This window comes from Centroberyx affinis, unplaced genomic scaffold, assembly GCF_046629955.1.
Source record: "Centroberyx affinis isolate AG114_WGS23_722 - 3 ecotype Tasmania unplaced genomic scaffold, CSIRO-AGI_Caff_v1 ptg000058l_1, whole genome shotgun sequence".
Lineage (NCBI taxonomy): Eukaryota > Metazoa > Chordata > Actinopteri > Beryciformes > Berycidae > Centroberyx > Centroberyx affinis.
Window position 1 is genome coordinate 544,747 of NW_027278769.1, and position 13,050 is coordinate 557,796.

At 39.9% G+C, this 13,050-nt stretch overlaps 1 protein-coding gene across 1 annotated transcript in view; it reads right to left on the reverse strand.

The window, feature by feature from the left end:
• LOC139644274 (M1-specific T cell receptor beta chain-like) overlaps positions 1 to 13,050 on the reverse strand; it is a 40,476-nt gene that overhangs the window by 6,069 nt on the left and 21,357 nt on the right. The window contains exon 3 of the mRNA XM_071519681.1: positions 10,431 to 10,448. Within this exon, the coding sequence (XP_071375782.1) occupies positions 10,431 to 10,448 (18 nt within the window). The remainder of the gene's footprint in view (positions 1 to 10,430; positions 10,449 to 13,050) is intronic.

The following is a 13,050-nucleotide window of genomic DNA, read 5'->3' on the forward strand; positions in this document are numbered from 1 at the left end:
AGAGAGGAAGTTACATCACTGCTGGTCACACCTCTTCATCCCACCCAGTTATCAGTGAACTACAGATGAGACACAGACACAAACACACACTGAAAGATGTGATTGATTCTGTGTACGACCCTGCAAAATTGATACATTTTTTTCTCATTTGGAGCAACAACAGTCATTCAAAGGTCACTGCATAAAATGTCCCTCTACATGGTCAAAAATGTAATTAAAACTATTCATGTAATAAATTCCACATCGCACTATTACATTAACCAGCCATTATGACATCATAAGAGGTGTAGCGTATTTTTAACTGGTGATGTAATAACATTCACTAATGATGTGATAACTCACAAGAATAAGAAGAATGGAATAATAATAACAATAATAATAACAATACTATTATTACACTTATCAGGTAAAAATGTGCTACACCCCTTATGAAGTCATAATGTCAGGTTAATGTAATAATGTGATGTTATTACATTGTCTTGGAATTCTTACATAAACAGATTTTATTACATTTGTGACACATGTAAAGGGGTATTTTATTTAATTTTTGCCAAGTTATTTCATTATCTGTCAGTTATTACATTATCAGTTGCTAAAGGCATTAGGCAGTAATGTCCTTGTACAAAATATCTTCTTCTAACTTCATCACATGTAGGTTGCACCAAACTTTTCTTTAGCAGATTCAACTTTGTTTGTGTTTCTACCACAACCTGCTTATATCTAAACTGTGTTTTATTCTGTGTTATTCTCTGTAGGGAACTATTCCATTAAGTTTCACTATAACAACATATTACTGTCTTTCCTTTGAAGCATCAGGCCTTACTTTTGTGAAATTCGATTTTTTTTATTTTTTATTATAATAAAAATATTTTGTACTAACTGTTTTGACAGTAACACCAATGTCCTTATATTTAAACTGCAATATTTTATGTATTTTATTTTATGCTGCTTAATGGAACTACTGCATGATGAAGCTTCATTATTTCACTGTGTTTCATTTGAAGCATTAGTTTTATATTAAAATACTAGGCATTGTGATTAGGCATTACTATCACTGTTGTGTTTTGTTACCCTACATTTACCCTGCAGAGGTAATTAATTTATATGTAAATGGCACCATATCCTGACCACTTTGTTCCTGTACAACTCTATTTATATTTTCATAATATGACTGCCTCACCACTGACATATTAGTCTTGTATTGAAAACGCATTCTGGATCATGTTTTTTTTTTAATTTTTAATTTAATTTAATTTTTTTTTTTTTTAATGTGTAATCCCACATGTGTCCTGTAGAGGTCAGTGTATGATAATCCCTTACATTTTTCCTTTCATCTGGGCAAACTCCTCACATAATTATAGTATCCAAGCACAAGAAAAGACTAAGAGCAGAGTGACACAGAGGTGTGTACAGGGTGATAATACTGTATGGGACAGACAGTCTTTACCATGTTAGCACCTGTGCACTTATCTAAACTGATCAGCTTTCTGCTGCTGCACAAACATCACTGAATTGACTGAGAAGCAGTTTTTGTTCCTCTCTGAATTAGTGGATGTTCACCATGCTCTTTACTGACTTTTGCCCAATTTCTTCGACACTTACAGTGAAATTTCGCCCTACAGCAAAAAGAACAGGGTTTTCAAACAGTTAATTTCTGAAGTGATTAAGTCCATCATTCAATATATCTAAGATATAGAGAATCCAGTCTCTAAAAGTGTCATCAGTTTGTCAACAAATAACATAAGTTAACTACCTCTATTTTAACACTAGAAAGGACAATGGATTTTGGAGGTCTAAAGGGTGTAAATACAACAACATTTAACAACATTAGAAAGTGGGTCAAGTTAAGGGCATGGAAAGACATTTTGAAAGGTGTGATATTTCATTTCTAAAATTCAACAGCTGTGACTCGACTTTCTAGTGTTAAAATAAAGTTGTTGATGTGAATCATTTTAGAGACACTTTTGGTGGATTGTTGTGCATCCAAACTCTTCAAGAAGTTTGTTGTGTGTGTGAACCTTTTTTTCAGAGAATACCAGACTATGTGCCAAAGAACTTATCAGCTGAAGATAGATAATGAAAGAAGGAAAATAGAAGACGAGAACAGAAAGAAAGCAAAATGTCACATTGACGTTTTTTGCTGTCATGTCATAGGCTACTCCAGTAAGCAAGCTAGCTAGCTAACAAAGTAGGTTTTGATGTTATTATTTTGCTGCTATTTGTCCTCTTCTGTTTATTACTATTCCTCAGTGCCACCAAGTGGCTGTTTTTCCAAAGAAAATTGCTCATATCAGATCGAACATCACTCATTGTAAGAGTTCATTGCTATTTCTGTGGTCAAGGAGCTCAAGTGATGTTTCTGAACATGAACAACTCTCTCCTAGAGTTGAAACCAGAGAGCTAAAAGCAGAGATGGAGGATAGTTCAGATGTTAACCGGCGCCCTGCTTCACCCCTCTTCCCTCCTCCTGTCTTGTCTTCCTGCTGCTGGTTGGTGTTGTGGTTGTTGTTTAGCTGCTGAGGCGTCTGAGCCATTGTGCTCCAGCAGAGGCACAGTAATACACGGCCGAGTCTCCAGCCTCAACACCGTGTATCTTCAGAGAGGAGTGAAGCACCGCAGGCCGGGACATGGTGTGCTTGGATTTGTTGAAAGGAGCTTCGGTGTTCCACGCATCTTTACCAAGAGAATATGTTACCAGCTGTATTTTCTTATGGCTTCTTTGTCTATACCAATACATGTAGGAATACTGATCATCGTCTTGTTCACACTGCAGAGTTACAGACGTGTCTCCTTCATGGCTGATTACAAATAGAGGCTGGTGAATTTTCACACTGCAGGAGAAATCTGGAAAGTAGAAGACAAAAAGAAAAGTGAGAACTTGACTATAAAGAAATCAAGAAGCAAATCAGTAAAGTAAAAAACAGAGATCTTTCTTTCGACTGAATTTCACGGTTCTTACTGCTGACAAGGAAGAGAAGTGCTACAACTGAGAAGAGCTTCATATTCACAGTGATCATGAAGTTGAGATTGAAATATCTGAGCCATCCACAATTTTCCTTCTAACTTTCCTGTCTTCTGTCAGGCTGTCAGCTAGTGGTTGGTAGGAGTCTGTAGGCTGCTGCATTCAAAACATGTCAAATTAGATTTGATTCTCCCTCTCCTTTCTTTTTCAACCTTTACTAGGGAAGAGTTTTTCTGAACACTCATGCTCTTTTTCAGCTCCGCCCACATTCATATAGTGACACAGCTGGGAGTTTTCCAGTACAACAACAGTCTTCTACCAACTGGAGCAACTGGAGGTGCTCAAAATCACTGGGTTTATGCATTTCATTGGATTATGCCAAGAAGGCTCTTAACCTAAGGGATTTCTGAACACATGCACTAATGCCAATACTGGTATTTTTTAATTGAAGTTGCCGATAGCTGATCGTTCGTGCCGATATTAAAAATCTTTGATTTTCGCCAATTTGACAGTTAAATGAATCATTAAAATGTGCAGTTAAAAAAAAATCATTCATTGGAGGTTTCAACTTTTTTTGCAGTTATTATTAGTAAGGAACCTCCATCATATTTAAGATAGACGACATCACTGACCAGTATCCAATATTTATTAGAAGCCCAGTATCGGCCCGATATATCCGTCTAACTCTACATAAAGCAGAAACTGTGGGGTTTTGACTACAATTAATCTGTTTCCTCATCAGCATACTGTTCCACTGTGGCAACTGTGCTCTGACAGTTAAATCCAAACGGTTTAGTTTCAAAACCAAGTGAGCCACAGCTTCTTCCTGCCTGTGTGCCATCTGTGACAGACCGGCCTACACACTTGCTATTTGTATGACTGTCTGGCCTGTGTGCATCATTGTGACTGGCAGCACAGTAGTAGGTGCCGCTGTCGTTCAGGAGCAGCTTAGAAATTTCCAGGGAGAAGTTGTTGTTCGACGTATCGAGAGACGAGCGGAAGCGACCCGCAGGTTCCTCGTACTCTTTTGTGAGGAACTCCAGCGGCGCCCCATAGAGGGTTTGTCGGTACCAGAGCATAGTGTAGCCGGACATGCTGAACCCTGCAGCCATGCTGCACTCCAAGCTCACTGTGACTCCTGGGAGGGACGTTTGGCCTCCAGACTGAAGAACTACTGGGCCAGCAGTGAGACCTGCAGCACATGTAGGAGGAGAACGTTTCATACTGTCCCACTTCTATGTACACAACTGTAAAATCACACAAATAGGTGATGTGTAAATGTGAAAGGAATTTGACCAGTTAAGCATTGGTTAGCTAGTACATCCGTCCATGAATGAATGAACAGAACCCACCTGAGTGTAAAAGAAATGACAGATATAGGACTGTGACAAGCATGTTAGTGATAAGCCTTCCTCCAGCTGAATGATGCCAAGCCACATATCACTGTATTCAGCACAAAGGAAACATGAGGTCACATGATCCCTGCAGCAGCTGCTGTTGAAAGGTAAAACTTTCTGTTTTCATGCCTGTGAGGCACATGACCCATCCAAGTCTAACTCCAGATCTTCAGACACAAAGACTCATTTTTCTCTCCTTCCTTTGGAAAAGTACAGATGAGGAGAGGGAATTGGGATCAGTTATCAGTCAGTTGCATTTGATATACAATATGTATTTTTTTGCATGACACTTGAGATGAATGGCAGAGAGGGGAAATGACTCTTTGTTTTTAATGGTAAATGGTAAGTAAATGGTATGTTTGTTCTGGTTGGTGGTTGTGACAATTTGCAAAAGCATTCTTTCATAGTAAATGTGATTTTCTTTATCATTTTTCTTGCAGATTTTACAGATATTTTTTTTAATTTGTTTTTATGTAGCTGTGGTCAGAGAGGAACCTCCATCATATTGGAAGTAGACACTGATTGGCCAGTATTCGTAAAATAAATTGGATATTGGCCAATATCAGTTTCCATAAGCTCTTTAATTATCTATAAAACAGCAGCTGAGCAGCAGCTGCCATCAGTGTTAATGCAGTAGCTGTTATCAGGTTTTTAGTGAAGCAGTGGTATTAAACCACATCACTGTGTGCTGGCAGCACAGAAATACACAGCCGAGTCTGACAGGTTTGCTCTGCGAATGATCAGCGCTCCTCTCACTGTGTCTTCTCTTGTAATCTCAAATTGATCTTCAAGCTGACCCTCATAGGTGGGGGGGCCACTAACATATGCAAACCCAATGAGGCTCATAGACTGACTGCTCTGTTTGTGTTGGTACCAGTACATTATTGTAAATCTGCTGTCATCATGACTGCAGTTAATCTTGAGCTTCACAGTCCCTTCATTGACAAGCTGGGATGAAGACTGCTGAAAGGAAACATTTTCCACTTTTCCTGTGAAGAAAGTAGATTCAGGTGATGATTGAGATAAAGTGTTTGAATTGAAAACATACTGCAGTGCAAATTGTCTCTAAATCAGCATTAGAATCACTTTCTTCACCAAGTAAATGTGCAGGAATCTGTCTTGGTGAAATTAATGCTACCTTGTTACACATGGTACAGAGACAACAGGATCCAATATTCAGAGAAAAATCCTGATAAAAGTTAATAAGGTTTACCTGTGAGCAAGAGCAGAAGAATTCCAAGTGTGTGTAAAGCTGGAGGCATCCTGGAAACACTTCACTCAAGTCCTGTTCAGTGTAAAGACAGACAGGAGTTTAATTTGTCACCATATCTCCTTTATAATCACAATGTGTAATGAAATCAGCTTCACAAGCTCAGCATCCACACATCGCTCTACTGCTGACACTCATTAGAAGTCAAATGACAAATGACTAAATCACACCGCCTCTTCCCTTCCTTCTTCCTCTGCCTGCACCTGATCTTGTTCCTCTCTTGTTAAGAAAATAAAGTTTTTTCTGGTTCATATTTCTCTTCTCTATTGCAGCCCGACTCTGTGATTTAGTCTGATAAGATGGTGTATTTTTACATAAAAATCTTTCCTAGTACAGCTTTATCTTCCACTTCCATTACACTATGCTCTTCCATAGATAAAGTATGTATAATGTCCTATAACTTGAATTTATACATATGTATGTAATTTAGTGAACTTGAATGTATTTCATATGTAGACAATTGTTGCATTTTCTATCTGTTGTATTTACAATCACAGTTGCACTGAAGCTGTTATTCTGTGTTGTAAATGTCTGGGCAATATTTCAAATTGCAGTAGTGCAAAATCCACCAGAGTGTCTCTCAGGATCTAGAAGTTGAAAACAACAGAAGAAGAGAACAGGGTTTTTAGTGAGGGAGTGGCATTAAACCACATCACTGTGTACTGGCAGCGCAGAAATACACAGCCGAGTCTGATGAGTTCACACTGTGAATGATCAGAGCTCCTCTCAATGTGTCTTCTCTTTTAATCTCAAATCCACCTGCGAACTGCTTCTCATGGTTGGGGTCACTACCAATGTAGTTATATCCTATTAAGCTTACCAGCCCACTCTCTCTTTGCTGGTACCAGAGCATTACATCAAGATTGTTATCATCATGAGTGCATTTAATTTCGACCCTGGCTGTTTCATTGACTATTTTGGGCTGAGACGGCTGAAATGTCACACTGTTGACTTGATCTGTGGAAAAAGAAAGATTCAAGTAGTTGTTGATACATGGAGCAATAACACTCATATAATTACTGTATAACATCCACAACATAATTAAGATATTATATTTGCAGCTAATTTCATTTTAGACAGTAATCTTGAGGAAACATTACATGGAAGCAAGCTGAGAAGAAATCCAATCACAGCTGGAAACATCCTCCACGTTTGTACTGCTGCAGGAGAAACAGCTTCCTCCAATGAGAATCTGTGTGAAGAGAGACGCTGCCTCTTTCCTCCCCTGTTTAAAGATGCATATGCTCACAAGTCATTTGTTACAGGAGAAAAAAAACAGATCAGGGTTTTTAGTGAGGGAGTGGCATTAAACCACATCACTGTGTACTGGCAGCGCAGAAATACACAGCCGAGTCTGACAGGTTTGCTCTGCGAATGATCAGAGCTCCTCTCACTGTGTCTTCTTGTGTAATCTCAAATCGATCTGTGAACTGCTTCTCATAGTTGGGGTTACTACCAACAGCATATCCTATTAAGCTCATCAGCCCGCTCTCTCTTTGCTGGTACCAGAGCATTGACACAAGGGTACTGTCATCATGGCTGCAGCTGATCTTCACCTCAGTGCTTTCCTCCACTGTCTGGGGACGAGTCGGCTGAAACGTGACACTCCTCACCTGACCTGTGGAGAGAGCAGATTTAGATGAAATTGTTGCTGATGCAGAACGGACGGAGGAGACGGTATTTACGTTTTAACATAATGAACAAATGCTTGGAACTGATTTCAAAGTAAATCACGGTAGAATTGGAGATCTTACATGGAAACCAGATCAAGAGAAAACCAAATGCGTACATGGATAAAGACATTGTCAAGTGCTGCTGTGAGCCAGATATAGTGATGTAGTGCTGCTGTGAGAGAATAAGGGAGTGTCTGTGTGGGTGGGGGGTGAAAGCTGAATACCATGTGCTGTGCCTCCACCTATTGGACGAATATAATCTTTGACACACCTGCTGTAGTTTGCATTGTTTATGATATTTAATAGTTCACAATTTCTGCAGAATTATTTACATGATCCTTTATGTTTTTGCATGTGAGGGCGACTTGAGTATTTTCTCAACTGGATTTCAAAGAGTTTTCAAAACATAAAGCAATAGAAGTTAAGGAAAGTTATGAGAACAGCATTTCCAGTAAGTGAAATAATAATAAATAATGTTTCTTTCCCCCTGCTTCCTTTCTTGCTATCCTTTATTTCCTTCTTTCTTCCTCTCTTCCATTAAGTTCAGCAAAACAACATGTGCAGTGTGAGACAAAGTTATCATCTGCTCAACAGTGTGGTTGAGTTCATTCCATCATTGGATCATTTGATGTGGAAGGCCATGTGAGTCAGGTGTCAGAACAGTAACGACCCCCCCCCCCGCTGTAGGATTTTGTCACAGACTTGAACGTTGCCACACTACTGTGTAGACTGGCAGCACACAGATAGACGGCCTCGTCTTTATTCTGAACACTGGCTATTGATAGATACCAGTGCTTCTTCTCCGATCTCACCGCCTTAAAACCAGATTCAAATTATTTTTCAAAACTCTCTCTTCCAGCTATAATAGATGCTATTAATTGAGGCCCTTTTCCTTTCAGCTGTCTGTACCAGTACAAATAGTCATAGTCAGTGTTATTCTGGTAGCAGTGCATTTCTGCTGAACCACTGGGCAAACTGGAGATGAAGCTCGGCCACTGAGTGATCAGCACCGACTGACCCACACCTGAAACACAGAAAACACAAGAGCTTTTACCAACATCATAATATACTGTAAAGAAATGTCTTATCACTCTATAAAGTCAAGGCAGGTTTATTTAAAATGCTGCTGACCAAAAGCGCCTTTCAGAGCAACAAAGGACATAAATGAAGATAAAACACTATGCGTGCATAAAAAACTGTGTGTGTAATATGATTACAAATGTAGATATTAACTGTACCTGCAGTCCAGAACATAGAGAAAGTGAAGGTGACGAGGCCTGGCATCATTTTGACTTGGGGAAGGGAAAAGGATTTGAAGTAAAAATGCAGCGAGTCCTCAGTTGACACAAGTGGAGAGGAAATGACATCAGAATCTCAGCAGCGACAACAAGACCAAAGAGAATACATGGAGAAGAAAGTCAACTGGCGTTACTAGCATTGGGAGCTTTTGTAGTTCTGATTGTAGTTGTGTCCCATTCATAACATTGTATAAGGAGACAGGTTGTTTGCATCGTGTCGGCAAATATTCTCCACTGTTCTCTCTGCTGAGATTGTTGATCTCCTGGCTTAATAGATCTCCATGCAGTCTGAATCTGTGTTCAGCTCAGTGTTGATGTTTTAGGAATAGAGGTTCCATATATGAGCATGAGTGGTTTGCCATTGTGTGTAAAAAAAAAAGGAAGAAGAACATGAATGAGGGAATAAATTAATGAAAGAATGGATAAATCAATCAAACAAGTATTCAATCATCCAATCAATCTTTATTTATATAGTTAGTTTCCTCTCTCTGGTTGAAGGTGTGAAAATCAGTGAAATCTGCTGCTGTAGGGTTTGGCTGGACTCTTAGGCTTCACTGGCTCATGGTTGAGATCCGCTGCAAAAGACTGAATAACAAATGTCACGTTCCTCTTTATCAAGCAGCTCTGGGTTTAATGCAGGTGTGTGTGTGTGACACTGTAGGCCAGCAGCAGCTTTTTGAGCGGGAGCCAAAGAAGTTGAAACACTGTGCGACTCGCTGCACAGAAGTACTCTGCACTGTCTGTCGGGTTTATGTTGGAGATGACAAGATGGGCTTTGCCCTTGGAATGGCCTGTTATGTTGAAACGTGTTTCAAAACTCTTCTCCAGGTTTGGCTTTTCATAATGAAGCATTCCGATCAGATCCATGGTCCTCTGGCCTCCTGCTGCTGACTTGTGCTGGTACCAAAGCATGTAGGGATAGTTGTTGTCTCCGTGATAACAACCAAGACTGGCTTCTTCTTCTTCAGGCTTCCTCAAAAGATTTTCAGGTGTCTGTTGGATGAGCAGGGACGATAACACAACCTCTACAGGACATAAAGAAACGCTAATGTTAAACAGATAGTCCTGTCAGTGTCATAATAAATGACAGGCAACACATTATGATTCTTACCTGTGAGTAAATGGAGAGAAAAACAAAAGTGACAAAGATTTTGAACATCTTTATTACTGTGTAGAGCAGGTAGAAAAGCACATTCCTCCTGTAGACAATGTTCTCTCTAATGGCTTAAGTCTTAACTAGGAGTGACACAGAAACACAGTGCCTTGTCCTGTGAGCAACAGCAGTGAGATGGATGAGTTGAGTGGAATAATACATTCACAAAAATGCATTGAAAAGAATGCACTAGTGTCAAACCGAGAGGAAGGAGGAGCTTACAGCTATCCTCCTGTCAGTGTGGCATCACTGCTCTCTGCTGTTCAAAGTTTGATACAGCTACATATACAGTTGGTTATACTGCAGTACTATATGACACAGCTGAGGGAATGTATGTTTGATGATAAAAGAAAGTTGTGGATTATTACTTTAAAGTTTGCATTAACGTTGCCACATTTTAGCCTAGTTGATTTAATTTAGTTTGGTTCACTGTAGCTCACACAAGGAAAAACAAAGTGCAGTCAAAAAGAAGAAAACTCTAGTGGGGCAAAACAAAAAAAAAGGAAAACAAGAATTTGGCTTAAAACAAAATCATCACCTTGAATCATCATGTAATAGAATCAAATTAAATTCACGCGAAGTAGTGTCAGTGGTTTCATGCTGATATCTGCTGGATGGTTATGGAAGTTTTTGTATGAGAGAGCAGCTGTCTGTATTACTGTGCATACTTGCTGCACCAAAATATTCTCCGCTGTCTTCAGGATGTCTCAGTTTCAGGAGGTGAAGAAAAGCCTTTTTCTCACCGTCTCCACTCACGTTGAAGTGGCTTTTAAATGGTGACTCAACATATGGAGTTTTGTAAGACATATAAGCAATCAGCTTTAGGGAAGAGTCTCCTGCTGAGCGCTGATACCAGAGAATAGTGTCATAGCTTGTGATGCTGTGTGTGAAGGTCAGTTTGACTTCATCATTCAGTTTCCTCAGCAGTTCAGGGGGAGTCTGAAGCACTTGTTTCTCTTTACTGAGTGTAACTCCTGCAGAGAAAGAAAGAGTGTTTAGCACTTTACAATTTATTTTTCCAGTGTATTAGTCTGTGTATTAATATGTGGTAATCTTTTGCAAGTACACAATGGTAAGTTATCATTGTGTACTTACAATAGATTACCACACAGGTTATTACACTGGAATAAAGCCATGAGGAAAACAAGATCCAAGGCAGTCCAGAATAGGTGAAACAGCATTAATTCTATTTGGTTATTCATTATGGACACAGAGTATAGTCAAGCTAAAAGAAGAAATGCATTTACTAATGTATGATACCTTTAATCCAGAACAAAGTGATGATGAATATGAAGAGACGAGGAGGGATCATGTTGTCTGGCTGCGCTGCTGAATGTGAAGAACCAGCTGGAGTCTCTGCTGTGCTGTCTGGATCTGAAGGAGGGGAAGGAAGTGATGAAGAGAGATCAGAGCATGTGTTGACATGGAGAAACTGTCTGTCATTCAGATGGTGGACAACTATCTGTCTCTCTGCCCCTCAGTCTGTCTGCCTGTCTCCCCGTCTTCCTGCCTGTCTTCCTGTCATTTTCTCTCATCCTCCTCCCACTGGTGCGTTGACTCTAGAAAACAGACTGTTCATGTGGTTTGATCCAGGTGTGCAGGATCAGATAAAGGTTTTTGTAGAGGAATATGAGACTTTTCTATCACTGTGCATATGAAGCTGCACAGAAATACTGGCCGCTGTCTGCAGGACGCCTCAGTTTGAGAATGTGAAGGGAAGCCTCGCTCGCACGTTTCCACTCACATTGAAGTGACTTTCATACGGCTCTTCAACACTTTGAATGCTTGTAACTCTTGTATATCCGATCAGCTTTAGAGAAGAGTCTCCCTCTGAGCGCTGATACCAGAGAATAGTGTCGTAGCTACTGATGCTGTGTTTGCAGGTCAGGTTGACTTCACCATTCAGGTTCCCCAGCAGGTCAGCTGGAGTCTGATGAACATCTTTATCTTTATTGAGTGACACTCCTGTAGAGAGGAGAACAGAGAATAATGGCATTCAGTTGGACACTAAAACAAAATTATTATTCATTAAATATTTTATATGAAGCCACATTATCAAATCACATACAGGATTCAAGGTTCAGGTTGAGCAAAAATAAATGACTTTATGTACCTTTGATCCAGAAAAGTGGGATGATAATTATGATGAGTTCTCTGTTCATGTTGAGTTTCATCACTGTTGAGTGTGAAGAATCAGTTAGAGACAAACTGTTGATGTTGATGCACCTCAGGCAGGAAAGGGAAGTGATGTGGAGTGAAAAGCATCACATGATAAGTTGGCAACAAGTCAAAGTCAAACCCCCAAATGTCTTGTGCTTGGGAGGGAGATAATTTACTCGTCAAGCCACACTCATATTAGGGAAGGGAAGAGGTTTTTGTGAAGAGCAGATGGGCGTCTGATATACTGTGCTTCACTTGCAGCACAGAAGTAGGTTGTGGTGTGTTCAGGTGCTTTAGGTCGATTATAGAAAGAGAGACATTTTTTGTCCCACCTCCACTCAAATCCCCAGCTAATTTGAAATGTTTTTTTATATGGCTCTTCCATATTGTCGTCTTTGAACTATGAACTTTGAACATATCCAAACCCAACAAGTTTCAGAGCCTTGTCTCCAGGTAATCGCTGGTACCACAGCATCACTCTATAGTCACTTCTCCCATGGGTGCAGACAAGCTGCACGTTGTCACCAGGGTTTCTGATGAGTCCAGAGGGAGACTGATGGACCTCAAGACCCAGAGAAACACCTAGAAACAGAGGAAAATACAGATTTAACTGCTTCCATGCTGATGAACAAGGAAACAAAGTAAAGTAACACCTAAAGTGCACACATACACAGCAAGACTTCATGATCCACACAATAATCTCATTACCTATAAGGTGAAAGAAGAGGAGAAATAGAATCATTTTGACGCTTTGTCCGTTAAGATTTAACTCTTCATTGGGATATTAAACAGGATACGACTCGCTCTTTTGGATGATGATGATGATGATGATGATGATGATGAGAAGACTAGCTTTGCTGATTGACTGGGCTGAACATGAAAAACTCAACTGATGCTTTAGTTACTCAACAACCTGGAGTTGAAGGAGGAAGAGGAAGAGGAAGTGATGTAGAAATCACATGACACAAGCTGGCTGTGGAAGAAGATATTATTAAATGAAACAGGGATCTGAAATGCAGCTGTCTGGGAGCGGTCTATTCAAGGCTTTATTCAAAACCACAGCTGATAAAGGATGATGTTTAGTTTTTGTAAAGTTCAGAGGAGATCTGCCTCAACGTGCGTAGCGAGCTGCACAGT